The sequence below is a fragment of the Vigna angularis genome, chromosome 4 (genome assembly GCF_016808095.1).
Source record: "Vigna angularis cultivar LongXiaoDou No.4 chromosome 4, ASM1680809v1, whole genome shotgun sequence".
In the NCBI taxonomy this organism is placed as follows: domain Eukaryota; kingdom Viridiplantae; phylum Streptophyta; class Magnoliopsida; order Fabales; family Fabaceae; genus Vigna; species Vigna angularis.
In genome coordinates, this window is record NC_068973.1 from 25073423 (window position 1) to 25089344 (window position 15922).

General features: G+C 35.9%; 2 protein-coding genes across 8 annotated transcripts; both read left to right on the forward strand.

The window, feature by feature from the left end:
• The first annotated feature begins 1213 nt into the window (after positions 1-1213).
• Positions 1214-5539, forward strand: LOC108331741 (uncharacterized). Of its 4 annotated transcripts, XM_052876269.1 has the most exons (9): positions 1557-1695; positions 2031-2067; positions 2329-2476; positions 2574-2724; positions 3642-3767; positions 3858-3938; positions 4148-4340; positions 4415-4685; positions 4986-5539. In XM_052876269.1, the coding sequence occupies exons 2-9, from the start codon at positions 2065-2067 to the stop codon at positions 5255-5257; spliced, it is 1245 nt and encodes a 414-aa protein (XP_052732229.1). In that variant the 5' UTR covers positions 1557-1695; positions 2031-2064; the 3' UTR covers positions 5258-5539. The 4 variants fall into 4 exon arrangements, with proteins under 4 accessions (XP_017422130.1, XP_017422131.1, XP_052732229.1 ...); XM_017566641.2 differs by lacking the exon at positions 2031-2067 and having other exon boundaries at positions 1214-1695; XM_017566642.2 differs by lacking the exon at positions 2031-2067 and having other exon boundaries at positions 1214-1695; positions 4989-5539.
• Positions 5540-7538: 1999 nt separating this feature from the next.
• LOC108331548 (uncharacterized) lies at positions 7539-15382 on the forward strand. Of its 4 annotated transcripts, none has more exons than XM_017566295.2 (11): positions 7539-7807; positions 8549-8657; positions 9616-9801; positions 9897-10008; positions 10089-10119; positions 11150-11190; positions 11340-11374; positions 11460-11612; positions 11759-14241; positions 14790-14849; positions 14980-15382. In XM_017566295.2, the coding sequence occupies exons 2-11, from the start codon at positions 8587-8589 to the stop codon at positions 15027-15029; spliced, it is 3222 nt and encodes a 1073-aa protein (XP_017421784.2). In that variant the 5' UTR covers positions 7539-7807; positions 8549-8586; the 3' UTR covers positions 15030-15382. The 4 variants fall into 4 exon arrangements, with proteins under 4 accessions (XP_017421784.2, XP_017421787.2, XP_017421785.2 ...); XM_017566298.2 differs by having other exon boundaries at positions 14793-14849; XM_017566296.2 differs by having other exon boundaries at positions 8578-8657.
• Positions 15383-15922: the final 540 nt, after the last annotated feature.

A 15922-nucleotide genomic window follows, 5' to 3' on the forward strand; every position in this document is an offset into this window, starting at 1 on the left:
TTGAGTGATTATTTTTGCATGTCGTGTGAGGTTGAATAACATGCTTTTATGTCTAGCTCACCCCTACTTGTTTGTGTTTGGGTATGTGTGATGATCGTATAATTTGTTATACGGGAGCAGATGGAGGAATATCGTCTGACTCAGTACCAAGGAAGGGAAAGATAGAAGAATAAAGTAGAAGAACTCAAGTTATAATTAGGATTTTTCAAATATGAGTTTACAACATTTATAGACATATATCAACAATAAAAAATTTTAATGGTGAGATTACATGATGTTACCGTAAATATAATGTTAATATATATAAACTATGAAAATTCAAAATGTAAGATTTTGGGATGTTACAGTAAACATATATGCAAAGGTTATTACTCCTTTTACCATACATTTATAAGTAAAGTGACCATTTAGTCAAATTCTCAATAATATTAAGTAAGTTTTGTTTTTCAACGTAGACCTTATATAGCACATTCGCAATCTCCTCTTCTACACTTTTAATGTGTTTTTATCCACCTTTGTTAACTTTTTTATTGTTATCATCATGACTAGTAAACAATTTTTATTGTGTTACGTCATATTTTGGCTATAGATTTTCATCATATTGAGGCATGATTAACCTTTGTTGTAAAAGAGACAAAATGTGAAAGTTAATTATCAGGAAAAACAAAATCCAAGGTTCTCCCTTCCTCACTTTTTTCTTCTCTTAAGTCTCATAAAAAACTTTACGATAAAGAAAATACCATCTACGTAAACAAAACACAACTCTTATACGTGTTATTGTGTCCAATCTAATCTTTAGCCATTGATGTATCTTAATAATTTAATTACAAGATAAAAATTTCAACCATTTAAGATTATTTTATTTCAAAATTTATCATTTATACCAAGATATAAATTTATCATTTATATCTCTTACAAAGATAGAAATATTTTTTTTAGAAAAATCTTTCACAGAAATAATTCTTTTGTTCATTTTATGATATTAAGTTACTTTCTTTATTAGATTTTTTCTATGTTAAGTGAAGAATACAATTGATACGTTAGCTAGACTAAAAAATTCTTCTTCCATGTCATAAAATGTTTAAATTTAAATATATAAAATCTCATCAAACACCAACGAAATTAATAATAGAAATATAAAAAAATTAAATAATAATAAACACAGAAAAAAAAAGGAAGAGCGAGGTTATAATGACTATTAAAAAAACATACAAGGGGCGCATCTCTCAATTTTAATTTACTCATAGATGTGAGAGTGAAGGGAGAATCCAAATTCGGATTTTTGAAACGGGATCGACGCCCGTTGAACACCTTGACTCCATTTCTATTCTTCTTCACTGAGACACACTCATCGTATAACACACACCTCTCCATCGTTGCTCCCCACCGATTCACGAAACCCTAATTTCGGTAGTTCCTGTTCCGGGGGAGCGAAGAGCTAGGGTTGGATTGAGCTGAGGTAGCAGCAGATGCAGCAGCTCCTCCTCTGAGGGAATGGAAGGTGGCAGGAGAATTACTGTGAGCCCTCGACCTTGCTGCGGTCGAAGGATCGTCGCTGCCAAGAAGAGGCCGCGTGCAGCGGATGGCTTCGTCAACAGCGTCAAGAAACTCCAGAGACGCGAAATTAGCTCCAAGCGTGATCGCGCGTTCACCATGAGCGATGCTCAGGAGAGATTCCGGAATATTCGCTTACAGGTCCCATTTCCCTAAATTTTGTTATTTTATTCACTTTTTAAAAGTTGGTGTCCGAATCCTACGACTATGAATGAATGGAATATTTGGTTAGGGTTGCGGCGTGTAAAATCTCTTGATGGATCCGATTTTAAATTTTTTGCAACAGTGTTGTATAGTGCCTTTACCATACTTTTTAAGTCACAGTCTTTAAACAATTAAGCAGAATCATGTGCTGTTCTTGGTAATTTGTAAGAATTCAAGGCCTGTATGCTACTGGTGGATTGAAGGTTTGTATGTTGGATACAGGATGACTCGGTTGACTGTTCATAACATAATTTTTGTTTTTGTTTTTTCAGTAACTCTTTTGGTGTGTATTTGGTGGTTTAACAGATGGTAAGGACTAGACCACTAGTCTTACCCCGCTGCTTGATTGCATTCTCGATACTTTAGCTTGAAACATGAGATAGTTGCAATAGAAAAGTGGTGTGGCGTTTTTGTTTATGTCATTCCCCATGCTCGGGTGTGGTAGGTTTTAAATCATTGATGTCGAAGAGTCTTCCGTTCCTCTTGTTTTGATAGTTAGATGTGTAATTTACTTATGTATGCCCATTTTTCCCGCATTCGGTGTGATATGTCTGATGGTTTTGTTTACAGGAGGAATATGATACACATGATCCCAAAGGTCCTTCAACCATGGTGTTACCGTTTCTGAGAAAAAGATCAAAGATTATTGAGATTGTAGCAGCACGAGATATTGTTTTTGCTCTTGCACAATCAGGTGTTTGCGCAGCATTTAGCAGAGGTAGTATTAACATCTGTCATATGTTCGTTTTTCAATTGCTTTTGCAACTTTGAAATGGATATATGTGTGTGTGACGTGTATCAATTGTTTGATGCAGAGACCAATCAAAGGATATGCTTTTTGAATGTCAGTCCCGATGAAGTTATAAGAAGTCTGTTTTATAACAAAAATAACGATTCACTTATCACAGTTTCTGTATACGCTTCAGACGGTTACAGTTCTTTGAAATGCAGAAGCACAAGGATTGAGTACGTATTGTTCTTTGTTTTTGTAGCGTCTCATAGCTGTTGGCCCCAAAAACACTAAAGCAGGATAGAAAGAAACTATTCTGAAATCTTTTAATACAGTTAATAATGTGTAGGTTGTCAATAGTGGTGCTAGGTGCCAAAGTCCCCCTCAGTCACTACAATAAGACTGTAATGTCTATGTTTAGTGGTGCAGCCATCACAACTGCTATCCAGAGTGGAATAATGATTACAATCTTGGCGGTGAACTGGGAACAACTCCAAGATTTTAATGAAATCTTTAAAATGTTCTTGTTTTGATATTGTCAACGGGCGTATTTTTGGGGTTGTAGTTGTGCATCATCCTTCAAAGGAGAAAATACCTTCGTGAAGTTATTTCTTGCTTCTAGTCTCCTGTGCCAGCAATCTAGCTTGTTTCTGTTGACCCATTTTGTTTCCCGCAACCCTCTACATTTTCCAGCAATGCATTCTGTTTTCCTCCTTCATCTTCTCTGTACCTTTCTTTTTCTAGATAGGAATCATCAATCGTGATCTTCTGAATACAAGTCTTTTTCTTTATCATTTTACTGCTATTACACCATGTAGTTTTTCTTTTCTTTTCTGGAAATCGAAGTCCCAAAAGTATTTGCCCAAAGCCCTAACTTCTCTGTTCAGAGGGCTTTTTGGAATCAGCACATGGTGCTGGTAATCTTCGCATATCTGCTATTCAGTATGCTACAACTGCTATAATAATCTGCTCTGCTACAGCAGCTAGGGTCTACTTTTAACTGCTTAAATCCCTGCTCCCCACTATCAAAAGAGAAAGGTAGAGATCAAACCTGCTGAAGTTGCCCAATAACTAAAAGAAAAGCAGTTACTAGCTCTAGTTGGATGTCCAGGTTTGAATTTTGTTCTATGCTAAGATTTTGTGTCATTCTCAGATACATAAGGAGGGGTAAACCAGATGCTGGCTTTGCTCTTTTCGAATCTGAGTCTCTTAAGTGGCCAGGTTTTGTAGAGTTTGATGATGTAAATGGGAAGGTATTAACGTACTCTGCTCAAGATAGGTAAGTGTTTTGCTGATCTGATACTTTTGTGTGGGTCATGTAATATGTGAAGGCTTTTTAATGGTGATACTTGCCTTTTCAATTCTGTAGCATATACAAGGTATTTGACCTCAAAAATTACACAATGCTGTACTCAATTTCTGATAAAAATGTCCAAGAGATTAAGATCAGGTAATTTTTCTTGAAATGCTTACATTTACTTTAAGTTTTGCAAAACATTTCCATAGATTTAGTCCTCTATGACCATGCACAAGTTTCTGAAATACTATAACATTAGCTATTAAACTTGTAAGATGTAATTTTTCTTCATTTTATAATTTCTTTGGGTGGTCCTGCTTTATTAACGCTGCTTTTGGTCTTGTTTGATGATTATTTTTTAGTCCGGGAATCATGTTGTTGATTTTTGCTAAAGCAAGTAGCCATGTCCCACTTAAAATCCTTTCAATAGAAGATGGTACTGTTTTGAAGTCATTCACTCATCTCCTTTATCGTAACAAGAAGGTAGATTTTATTGAACAGTTCAATGAAAAGCTACTTGTCAAGCAAGAAAATGAGAACCTCCAAATTCTTGATGTAAGTAATTTTGTCCTTTACCTGCATTGTGTAAACATTCTACATCCAGCTGTGTGACTTTTAAATAATATTAGGTGCGGACTTTTGAGCTGACAGAGGTTTGCAGAAGTGAATTTATGACACCATCTGCATTTATCTTTTTATACGAGAATCAATTATTCCTGACATTTCGAAATCGAACTGTGGCTGTGTGGAACTTCCGTGGAGAGCTTGTAACTTCGTTTGAGGATCACCTCTTGTGGCACCCTGACTGCAATACAAACAATATATACATAACCAGTGACCAGGATCTTATCATATCCTATTGTAAAGCTGATCCTGATGATTCACTGTCTGAAGGAAATGGTACTTCTTTAATTCTTTTTTTCTGTCCAGTTATCCAATTTCCTTTTGTGATGCGCCTTATGAGGGAGGGTACCAAGGGGGAGATTTTTATAGGTGTAGCTTGATCATCAGACCTTAGGGTTGATTGAGCTAAATGTTTTTCATTTTTAACTTGATATCTTAAAAAGTTACTCGTGATAGCAAATTACGTATTGAACAAATAGTTTGCAATGTCTCTAGGACCAATATGTATATTTTACCAAGGCCTACCTAACTTCAAAGGTAGAATAGTGACCCACTGGCCTTGTTTCTTTTATGCAGCAGGTTCCATCAACGTCAGCAACATTTTAACTGGCAAGTGTCTTGCCAAAATAAGGGCAAGCAACAGCTTTCCAGTGGATAACAATTGCAGTTGCAGTGGGAATCCTTCAGGAAGTGGTTGTTGTAATTCAAGGAAGCGAAAACATGGCTCCAAGATGAGGAGCACAGTTGCAGAAGCCTTGGAAGACATTACTGCTCTGTTCTACGATGAAGAGCGTAATGAGATATATACAGGCAATAGGCATGGACTAGTTCATGTTTGGTCTAACTGACGGGCTATTGAATTTACTTTTGCCCTGTGTTTCCTATTGGATTTTCTTAGTGGGTAAATTGGTTGTTCTTTTCTGCTATGAGAACTTTCGGGGGATGTAACTATAAGTGGCTCTGAATCATTAATTTTTTATCCTTGTCATTCACGACTTAGGCGAGTTTGTTTTGTAGTTGTAAGAGATGCATGAAAATGCTGGCAACTCACCGGATGTTGCTTCTGCTGTAATCTATAACATACATTAATGGAGCGGCTTCAATGGAATGTAGTATGTGAATTATGGTAACTCTATTCTCTGCCAGTCCCTTTTTCTTTTTCTCTTTTTGCCCCTTCGTGGCATATAGTGGATTCATAATTCATTTGCACATCACATGGATTGTAAGAGCCGCGATGCCAAACAAGAGGTAAAGGTCCAAAAGCAATCAATAATAAGTAGAGTGGTAGCTTTACGATTTGCCAACCTTTCCTTCTCAAGTTTCTGGTACTCCAATCAATTCACTTTAGTGTTCTATTCTATCCTACTTTTTCCTATGTTTTCTTTTCTGCCAGCTACCAGTACCATCTAGCTAGTACACTACTAGGAAAAGCTGACACACAAACTTTGCCTTCCACTTTCATTGAATGGACTGTTAGGAATGAAATGGAATCCACATTAGTCATGGCCCGGTTTTGTGCCAAGGAACGACACTTCATAGGAAGTGAAATACGAAGATATTTCGTTTGTTACGAATGGCAGTATTCAATTTTTACATCAGAAAATTATGGCTTGTCTAAATTTAGGTCAAGCTATTTTGTAAATCACTAGACTAAAAATATAATTAGATCCGTAAAATTAATTACTTGCCCAGGTTATAAACTTCTCATGACACTTTTTTGTACATCTATCATTATTAAATTTGTACCTGTATTCAAGTTGGTATAATTTTGTTTTCTCTTGCTAAAATTAATCAATGTACTTATGTTGTAAGAATCGATGCATTTTTCTCTCTCAAGAAAAGTTTACATGATTCAGATCTTGGATCTGGTCCCTGCGCTTCATGCAGTCTTTTACCATCCAAGTGGATCCTATACTGAACTTTTATTTACTAAATTTTGTGTTACGACAATACATGAGCATACGAAAATTAGGTTATGATTTCTTAATTGTAATCGATCTCTTACTTTATTCTCAATTTAAATAAAAGTGCTATATTTCTTTTTCGGTGGAAAAGTGCGAGAGTAATAGAATAAGAATATGAAAGGTTTTGAAAAGGATATATCCCCGCTCGCTCTTTGTTTAAACCAGGTAAGGAAAAAACGAGAGATTAAGTAAATTAATAAATCACAACTTGCTGTCGTATGTCCATGTCGCACACGCAATACAAATTTTGATAAATAAAAGTAAGTCTAAACTTTTATTTTTTTATTTTTTCTATCCTTAACAAACGTAAACTGTATTACGTTTCTAATCTCAAAGAATAATTTAGGTACTTCTACAAAAACTAAATTAAATTAGGTGATCTTCTAAAGAGTGAATTAACCAATTAGGTGTTTACTCCAAATAAAATATGCAAAAAGAGAACTTTCGCTATTTGTCTACTTGATGTTGCGTACCCCTTTTTTTTCCAACTGAGACGGAGAGGGACAGGATATATAGACGAGTTTGCATATATTGTCCCTATTTATTATTTATCCGTATCTTAAACATTTTTTTTGACTATTTTGTACCAAAATAAGTAGAGGGTTTTATTTGGTTGAATTTTGAGGGGCATGGTACAACGTAAATTACCGACAATGGACAAAGTTATCTTATGAGAGTAGATACAAATTTCAAATTTGACGAGTAACGTGTGTATGTGTGGATCTGGAAACCCCAACGCACGCACGCGTGTTCTGCATTTGGTTGCGCTGCGGGTCACAATTGTCGTTTTTTTTCACATTTCTCAACCCAATCTTTGTCACCCTTCATTTCTTCACCTACCCTTTCAAAATAACGCACCCCATAACACAACACCTTCAAATAAAAGGGTGAAAAATAAGTGTTCTACTTACAAATTAAACTAATAAATAATCCCTTCTCATTCTCGTCCATCAATGTAACAACATACTTGACCCGAGTACCCATCCCAAACCCCCACAAAACCATAATAATAATTAAGTAAAAAGAATTACAAAATCAAAAAGTAAATCACCAATTTAATTTATTGTTTTTGAAAGAAGAGAGAGGAAAAGCCGAGAGAAGAAAAGAGGTAGAGAGCGTGAGCGGCACGCGTGGAAAAGAAGCATATTTGATATAGAGTAGCGTGTTAAGAATTAGTAGTTTTGTTTCCTTCGCGGACCACACTACAATACACCACTTTGTCTTTCTTCTTACATTCTTCGCTTATCACTCATTGCTCATCTCGCAGATTCAAATTCAACGCAACTACGCTTCCTTCAGTCACTCACTCTCCCTCACACTTCATTTTCTTCTTTTCCAAATTATATGTCTCCACCTATCTCTCTGTCTCTGATATAAACAGCGAAACGTGTTTTCAGATCTCGAACGGTAGTTAGAGGAGGCGAGAGACGAGAGGTGAGAGTTCCTAACGTGTTGCTCTCCCTCTGTCTTCTTGTATTGCCATTAGTTTTTCTCGCTTCCTCGCTTTGGTCATTTTTGAAGAATCCAAGATTCGCTCCTATATCTGCTTTCTCTGCAGTTTGCGTTTTCTGAGATTTATCTTATCCTTTTGTTTTGTTTCTGATGGAGATTGTAGGTGGCGTGCTAGATCTGACTCCAATGCACGCATATTTAGCTGTTTCGTTTTCTCGCTCGATCTGGATATTACTTTTTGATTTAACCGCGCGTCGTTTTATTATGCTTCTGAAACTTTTGCTCTTTTGTTTGTTTCTGTGTGCAGTTTGTTATTCTTTTTTTCGTTTTCAGAAGCGATAATCTGTGTTTTGTTTTTTGTTTTTGTATTTTTTTGCTGGCGGTGATGATGTGAAATAGTACAGCATCAGGATAATCAGAATGTCATATTTGAAAATAAGACGTTTCATTAGATTTTTAAGCTATTTTCATTTACATTGTGTCTTTATCAACCTTTGTTCTGTATTATTTTTAATTGTTGCGTTTTTTTTTCGTGTTACTGTTGCGGATGGTTTAAAATTTTACATTTTTAGATAGTGAAGTGTGTGATTTAGTTGTGTGGATATGACGATAGCTGCTTATGGTTTCTCCAACACTGGTTCCATTTATTTAGTTGCGAGAGTATTGAATAAATTCTGAATGAACTTGAGCATGTATTTTGTCTAATTGGTATTTTCCCTTCAGGTTTGCGGTTTTCTGTTTTTTCATCTCAGATTTTTGAAATGGAGGATACCATAGATGCTACTGCAACCTTGGATTATGCTTCAATTAAGATTTTCCCCCACCAAAACAGGTGAACTTTGATGCCTTTTGGAGTTAGAATTGGACTTCTGACAATGTTTTGTTTTTGTAATAACTTCTCACCTGAATTTATTTTAGTATTATTTTTTTTTTGAAGTTGTTTAAAAGGATTTCCTGTCCTTCTTTTAGGTGTTCTTGTCCTTCTTTCTCATCTCTGTTATATAGTTTTTCTCTTATATCCAAGGGGGAAAAAGCCCTTGTCAATTTAAAGTAGAAACCCTTCTCCGTAATTGGACTTCAATTGCACAATGTGACAATAATGAAATAAAAACTTTGATAAATTTATGATCTTTTAATACTATTAGTCTATATATGTTTTTCTATTGTTGAATACACAAAAAAGACGAGTAGAAAACAGAAAAAAATTATGAAAGGGCTCTAACAAAAGAAAACGATGTTTCTGATGTCTTTCTTTGGAGAATTAGAAAATGGAACTTATTCTGTCCCAGAATTCCAAATTGAATCCTAACCAGAAAATGAAATAAAATATCATGAGAACTTTTACCTCTAACAGTACCCCATCACAGAAGGTTCTTTTTTTTTTTTTACTTATAAGAGATGTACTATATAAATCTGAATGATGGATGATACCAATGGTTATAATGCATCATTTTGTACTGTTTTTTTCTTAAATTTCGAATACATTTCTCTCCTATAAAAGGTTATGAAACTTATCAATGAATATGATGCTTTTAGAGTTGTCTTAATACTAGTGTAGCTGGTTTCTGACACATGTCCTTACAACTTTGAAGCAGGATTGTTCTAATATGTCATAGACTCACCATTGTATTCATGTGATCTATTGACATTATTATGGCTTCCTTTGATAGGCAGTTCTTCCTTCAGGACATTCAGTTGTGCATTTGAGTAGTTTATATTGAATTTGATCACCTATGAATGTGATGCTTTTTTTTACTGGATTCACTTAATTCTTTGTGGTGGTGGGATAGGTACGAGGCATTTGTCTGTAAGGGGAAGCAATCTGGTAAAGTGGCAGCTGGGCATTTGGAACACTTGTTGCCTCATTTACCTGCAATAAATGATTTGTATGCTGAAGGATTTGATGCAAAATTCGATCTTGAATTACCAGAAAATCTGCATGGTGCTGAATGGTTTTCAAAAGCAACACTTAAAAGGTTTCTATTAAAGAATGGCTTTTATTTCTTTTCTTTCTCTTTTATATTTATTTATAGGAATACCTTAGTAGCTCTAATATTATTTTTCTTCTTAGGTTCCTTCATGTTGTTAGTTCACCAGATTTGATAAATGTCATCAGCAGTATCCTGGATGAGATGTCTCAGTTGGAAGATTCAAAGAAATTTCATGTTTCTTTATATGGGAAGGTGGTACCCTGTCTTTAAATTAATTAATACTGGAATTGGATTTATGTAGTTTCTGATTAATATTTGTCTTCTGAATCCAGGGCCACCAGGATCATCTCGAAATGGAAAGAGGTAATTTTAACTAAATTCTATATGGTTGGGTTCTCCTTCTTGCCTTCTATTACCAAACAATTGAACTTTTCTTTCTCTCTACATTGCAAATGAAGAGGCCTTTCAGAGATTGGCTTCTGGGTAAATTATTGATACTGTGAGATTGCAATCCCAGTAGTGAGGCCTTGGTTTAAGGTGGTATATATAATTCTATTTGCTTGCCATGACTATCTGTAGCTGTGATGGAATTAAATTTATGAATTTATTGAATAACACATTAAGGTGTTATATATAATTCTATTTGCTTGCCATGACTATCTGTAGCTGTGATGGAATTAAATTTATGAATTTATTAAATAACACATATGCTACATTTTAGTTCTGAGGTATTGTGGATATTTGTACACCATTATGGTAGCTGGGTAAATGCTGCTTTTCCATGATGCTTGGTTTTTTCCTTTTACTGACTTTTTTTCTCTCATTATATAACTTAAAATATCTTTTGTAAGACTGAATCACAAGCCATTGATAACTGTTATGATCACATTTTGTTTTTCAAAAAAATAGAAATATCATCCCAAGCCATTGGAATGCCGTATTAACTGTTTTGATGTCATGCCTAGCAATTTCTAGTTGTATATAGTGGCAGTCCCTTCAATCTCTGATATTTTCTGTACGCACTGATTTGATATGTGCTGCTGGTGAATGCTGGGTTTTGGTCAAGCCAACTAAGGACTTCATTAGATGGCTCATTACATTATCAACTTTATCCCTTCAGTCCTACCAAAAGGCCTGAAGTTGATAAAAATATTATCTCCAAATTGAAGTGGTCAGCCTTAGAATTCTCTAAATAAATACATCAAACGACATTCTCCATTTAATGTTTCTGAATACATGGAAGAGTTCGTGGCTAAGTTTTTGTCAGGTTTCTGATGTCTCTTTTAGATGATAATGAGTTTTTTTGGTCATAAATGGCTATCTTGACTCTTATGTTAGTACCATTCTTCTCTTAAGTTCTGTTTATTTTAATTCTATTTCCCACTTTTGACAGATGGTAATTATAGCTCTTATGGTGAAGCACCAGCTTCCAAAGTAATTCCTTTTTCTCCAATGCTTTAGAGTTGGTTCATTTTGCAAATTCATTCACACTATTTTTTACTAATAAAACAACTGTTTTCAATTATCTTGTTCTTCATTATTGCCCATTATAATTCTACTAACAATTTATTGCATATGAACAGCCAGAAGTTAGCATTGTGTCACCCGATGTTTCAAAGTATGTTCTTGTAACTGTTGCATTACATTTAACAGATATAGATTGGCTGCACCCACTATTAAGCTTTCTGAAAATATACTGCCAGGAATGAATTGTTACGAGCAATGGATCTAAGATTAACAGCTTTGATTGACAAATTGGCTGAAACTTTTAACAAAGCCACTGGTGCTACATGCTCCCCTGAAGATCTGACCTATTTAGCAAAATTTTCTCAACATTTTGGGGCCACTAACATAGGGTAAGTTTTCAGACAGATTTATGTAATTATTTGTCATAAGCACTCTGAATGTATGATTGCATGTTTTAGATTGAGCTTAAATTTCTGTTATACATTGCTGCTAAGCCGTTGAGCACATTTCCTATGCATTGTGTTCATCTTGTCAGGCATTCTTTATGCAAGTTTATAGAACTAAACCACAAGAACCAGCATGTTGGGCCCCTGAGCAATGAAACAATCTTGCACTCATGTGATGTGACAAAAGACAATGCAAACAAGATTGTCAAAAGCCTGCAGAGTTCCAAACCATTACATTCTAATACACCAGTTAAGTATGGTGTTTCACCAGCAAAAGCTGCCCAGGTTGAGAGACACGGTTCAACAGAAAGTGAGGAATCTTCTAACTCTAGTGATGAGGATCAAACATCTGCTGAGAGAAGCCGCTCTCTTGTAAGATCTGCAACACCCAGAAGATCAGCATCCCCTATGCGAAGGGTCCAAATAGGAAGAGCTGGACCCCGCAGAGCTGCTGCCTTAACTATCAAGAGTCTCAATTATTTTCCTGGCAGAGAGAGGCCAAATACATTTAGAGATGCTTCTGAAAATGACTGTGAAGGGGAAGTATCTGAGCAATCCTATAAGAAATCAGAAATTGATGTAAGGAGGATAACTGTACAAGATGCCATAAGTCTTTTTGAAAGCAAACAACGTGATCAAACTACTGATATTCAGAAGAGGAAGTCATTAGCAGATGTTTCTGTTAGTACAAATAAATCTGTCTTGAGAAGATGGAGTGCCGGTATGGGGGAAACCTCTGTGCAAGACCAGCCAGAACATGTTCCTGAAGATCCCGTTCCAGTGACTTCTAATGATGCAGTGCATGACAAGATTCCAAAAAATTCAGATGTAGGAGTGGTGTCTGATTTTGTTTCCGAAATTGACAGTAGTAATGAGATTATTGATTGTGATAAAAAACCAGAAAGACAGGAAAATGTAGGTTTATACACTGAAGATAATCCAAATGAAACCAACCCAGCGGTAAAAGATGAAACTGTAAATAAGTTAGCAGCATCAGCAGAGTGGAATCAACGAAAGCAAGAAGAGTTCAATCAAATTCTTAAAAAAATGGTTGAAAGCAAGCCTGTTTTATTTGGGAAGTCCCAGCCCAGCAGAAACCATAATATTTCATTTGAGCGGAGAGGAGGGTCTTACAATCATTATAAGGAAAAGCGTGACGAAAAACTTAAAGGAGCAAAGTCTGGAAAAGTAGAAAAAGAAGCACAATTCCGACAAATGCAGCAACTACTTGATAAGAGTAAGGTTGAAATGTCCAAAAATGCGAGTGCAAGTAAAAAAGGTTCTTCAAGATTGCCCCAAACTTCTCAAAGAAAATCAACTCAAGCTACAAATTCTCCAAAGGAAACATCTAAGCCTTCAGCTACAAAAAAGATATCATCTAGAACGTCACCCATGCCTGCTACACGTAAATCTTGGTCAGCAACACCTTCACCAAGGACAGCTGGTACATCCCCAGCCAAAGCACGTGGTGGAATTTCATCTGCCAACACCACCCCAACACGGCGGAAGCCTGTGTCCACTACATCTGTTCCCCAACCAAGCCCCCAAAAGGAAAGATCTCAGCCACGGAAGAGAAACGACAAAGAAACTCAGACCAACAATAATTCCAAGAGCCTCAGAAGCATGACTGAGAAGCGGCAGCCAGCCGTCCCAAACAAGAGCAAGGCAGTCAAAGCAAAAGTGACGACAGCTTCTGAAGAAGTCTCTGTTCCTTCAAAGACTAGCTTAAGTAATAAGGGAACCAAGAAAAGCAGTGTGGTGCCTTTGGAATCAAAACCATTTTTACGTAAGGGTTCTCGGATGGGGCATGGAACTGCCGATCTTATCAAGAAAAAAGGTCCTCCTAAAATTGAAAAATCTCAGAGAGAGAGTGCAGATCTTATTGAAGATCGAGAAAGTGAGTTGATTGTCAATGCTTCTGACTTGGTCAGTCACCATTCAGACGGGGATACGATGACACCTATTCATCAGAATGCTGCTACAGTACCAGACCCTCAGATAAATAACCAATCGCAATGCAGTGAGCCAGAGAAGTTAGACCAAAATCCTACTGATGGTGATGTCGTAACATACACGGAAGAATCTTCCTTAAATATAAGGAATGAAGAAGAATTAACCATATCACCTTCTGCCTGGGTGGACACAGAAGAAGATTCGTCCAAGCCATGTGAGGATGACACATTTCAATCAGTATCTCTGGCAAATGCTGTTCCAGTGGGATCATCTAGTCCGCGTGTTCGTCATTCTCTATCACAGATGCTACAGGAAGAAAGTAGTGAACCTGACTCTTGTGAGTGGGGAAATGCCGAGAACCCCCCTGCCATGATATACCAAAAAGATGCACCCAAAGGTTTGAAAAGACTGTTGAAATTTGCTCGGAAGAGCAAGGGCGATACAGGTTCCACTGGCTGGTCTAGCCCATCTGTTTTCTCTGAAGGAGAGGATGATGCAGAGGAACTTAAAAATTCTAATAAAAGGAATGCTGACAATCTACTGAGGAAGGCCGCACTCAATGTGAAAAGCTACGGACAACCAAAAAATTCAGTACATGATGGATATGAAAGAAATTTAGGTAGAGTATACTTGTCTAGTACATTCCCCCTTTGCTTTGCTCTTCTCTCGTGTTGCTCTTCTTTTTTAATTTATTTTCCCAATCTCCTACAAACCTGATGATGCATTGCAGTAAAGTTTGGAACATGTCAATGTTTTTCACCTTTCTCTTAATACTATATTTTCTCCGAATATATTTTTGACTAAACTTAAACATTAGACGCTTTCCTTTTGTTCATATTTATCTGTCATGTGGTGAAACTCTTGTCTGCATACCGTGACATAGTTGCAACGTAATTGATTAGCTATGCCCCACTTATTTGGTGCTTAATAATATCTGGAAGTCTCTGGTTCAGTTATATATGGAGCACATCATGGTCAAACTTCTGAAATGAACTAACCACCCATAGGAACAAGGAACCTAAAACAGGGAGTCCAAGCAAACTAAAAAAAGATAATACTATCGTAATTTTATGGTAGTTTCTTCATGCAGTTGTTTATATTACTCTTGACTAATAAACAATTAGTAAGCTGTGCATTTTCCAATTCCTCATGGTTTTTGCCGTGCAGCAGGCAGAGGTGATGGCAAGGATTCTCACAAGATGCAAGACGGTGCTGGTCCAACAAGAGGTCAGTCTTCATTCCAATACCAAGACTTGTAAATTTGATTTTAGTGCTCCTTAATACCATGGAATTTTCTTTTTCACTAATAGTGATCCTTATTAATTCCTTCGTTTTGTTTTTCATGTACATGATCCAGGGTCAAGATCATTCTTTTCTCTTTCAGCTTTTAGGGGAAGCAAGCCCTGAGTCAAAGTTTCATGGGAAACTGCCATCAACTTTGCCATCATCACCGGACCAGCTTTTGTCTGCATCAACTAAAGCTAAATTAGAAATAATTTCAGCGCGCGATGTTATAAATTATATATTGCGAAGTGGGGGGTTTGGTGAAATGCTGTAAATTCATTAAATTGTGTTCGCTCTATTTCTATTCCTATACAATTACCGAAAAGTCATAATTCATATCATCAGGCCTTCCCTAGGAAAATTTTCCCATAGCTGGATTCTTTGTTGTAGTGTCCCAAACGTTCATTTCATCGTATGTTGTTACTTTGGAAATGTTCATCACTGTAGATAACTCAATGATTATGTTCTTTTTGTCAGCTCAAACTAATATACCTCACCCGGTTAAACTTTTTTTAAAATGAATTTAACTCAAGCGGATAAAAAATGTGTTAATAAATTAAAATTTTTTTAGAACTACAAATACGAAAAATTTCGGCTTATTTAAATCAGTCAAAGCTCATTGATGTATAACTGAGTTGGGTTTAATAAGCCAAACACTTCGAGCCATCTTTTTTTAACAAATTCACCTTCCGTACTAGCACTTGTGCCTCTGTATATAAAAATAAATCTTTTTTAAGAATGAATCAATGCTTATTTGGTCTGATTAAGTTAATTTCTAAATTTCAAACAAAACCACTTTTAATCGCTTTTATCTTTTCAGATTCATGATTTATGTCAAAAATAATTGAACAGCTTTTATTTTTGTAAATTCATAAACTATATAAGTAAAGTTTTGAATAGCTTTTATTTTTTGATATCTATATATACACCAAATGAAGCATGTGCTAAGTTACATGTTAAATAGTAAAACTAGGTATAAGATTAATCTTTCTTGTGTCTAAAACACAAAAGATAAT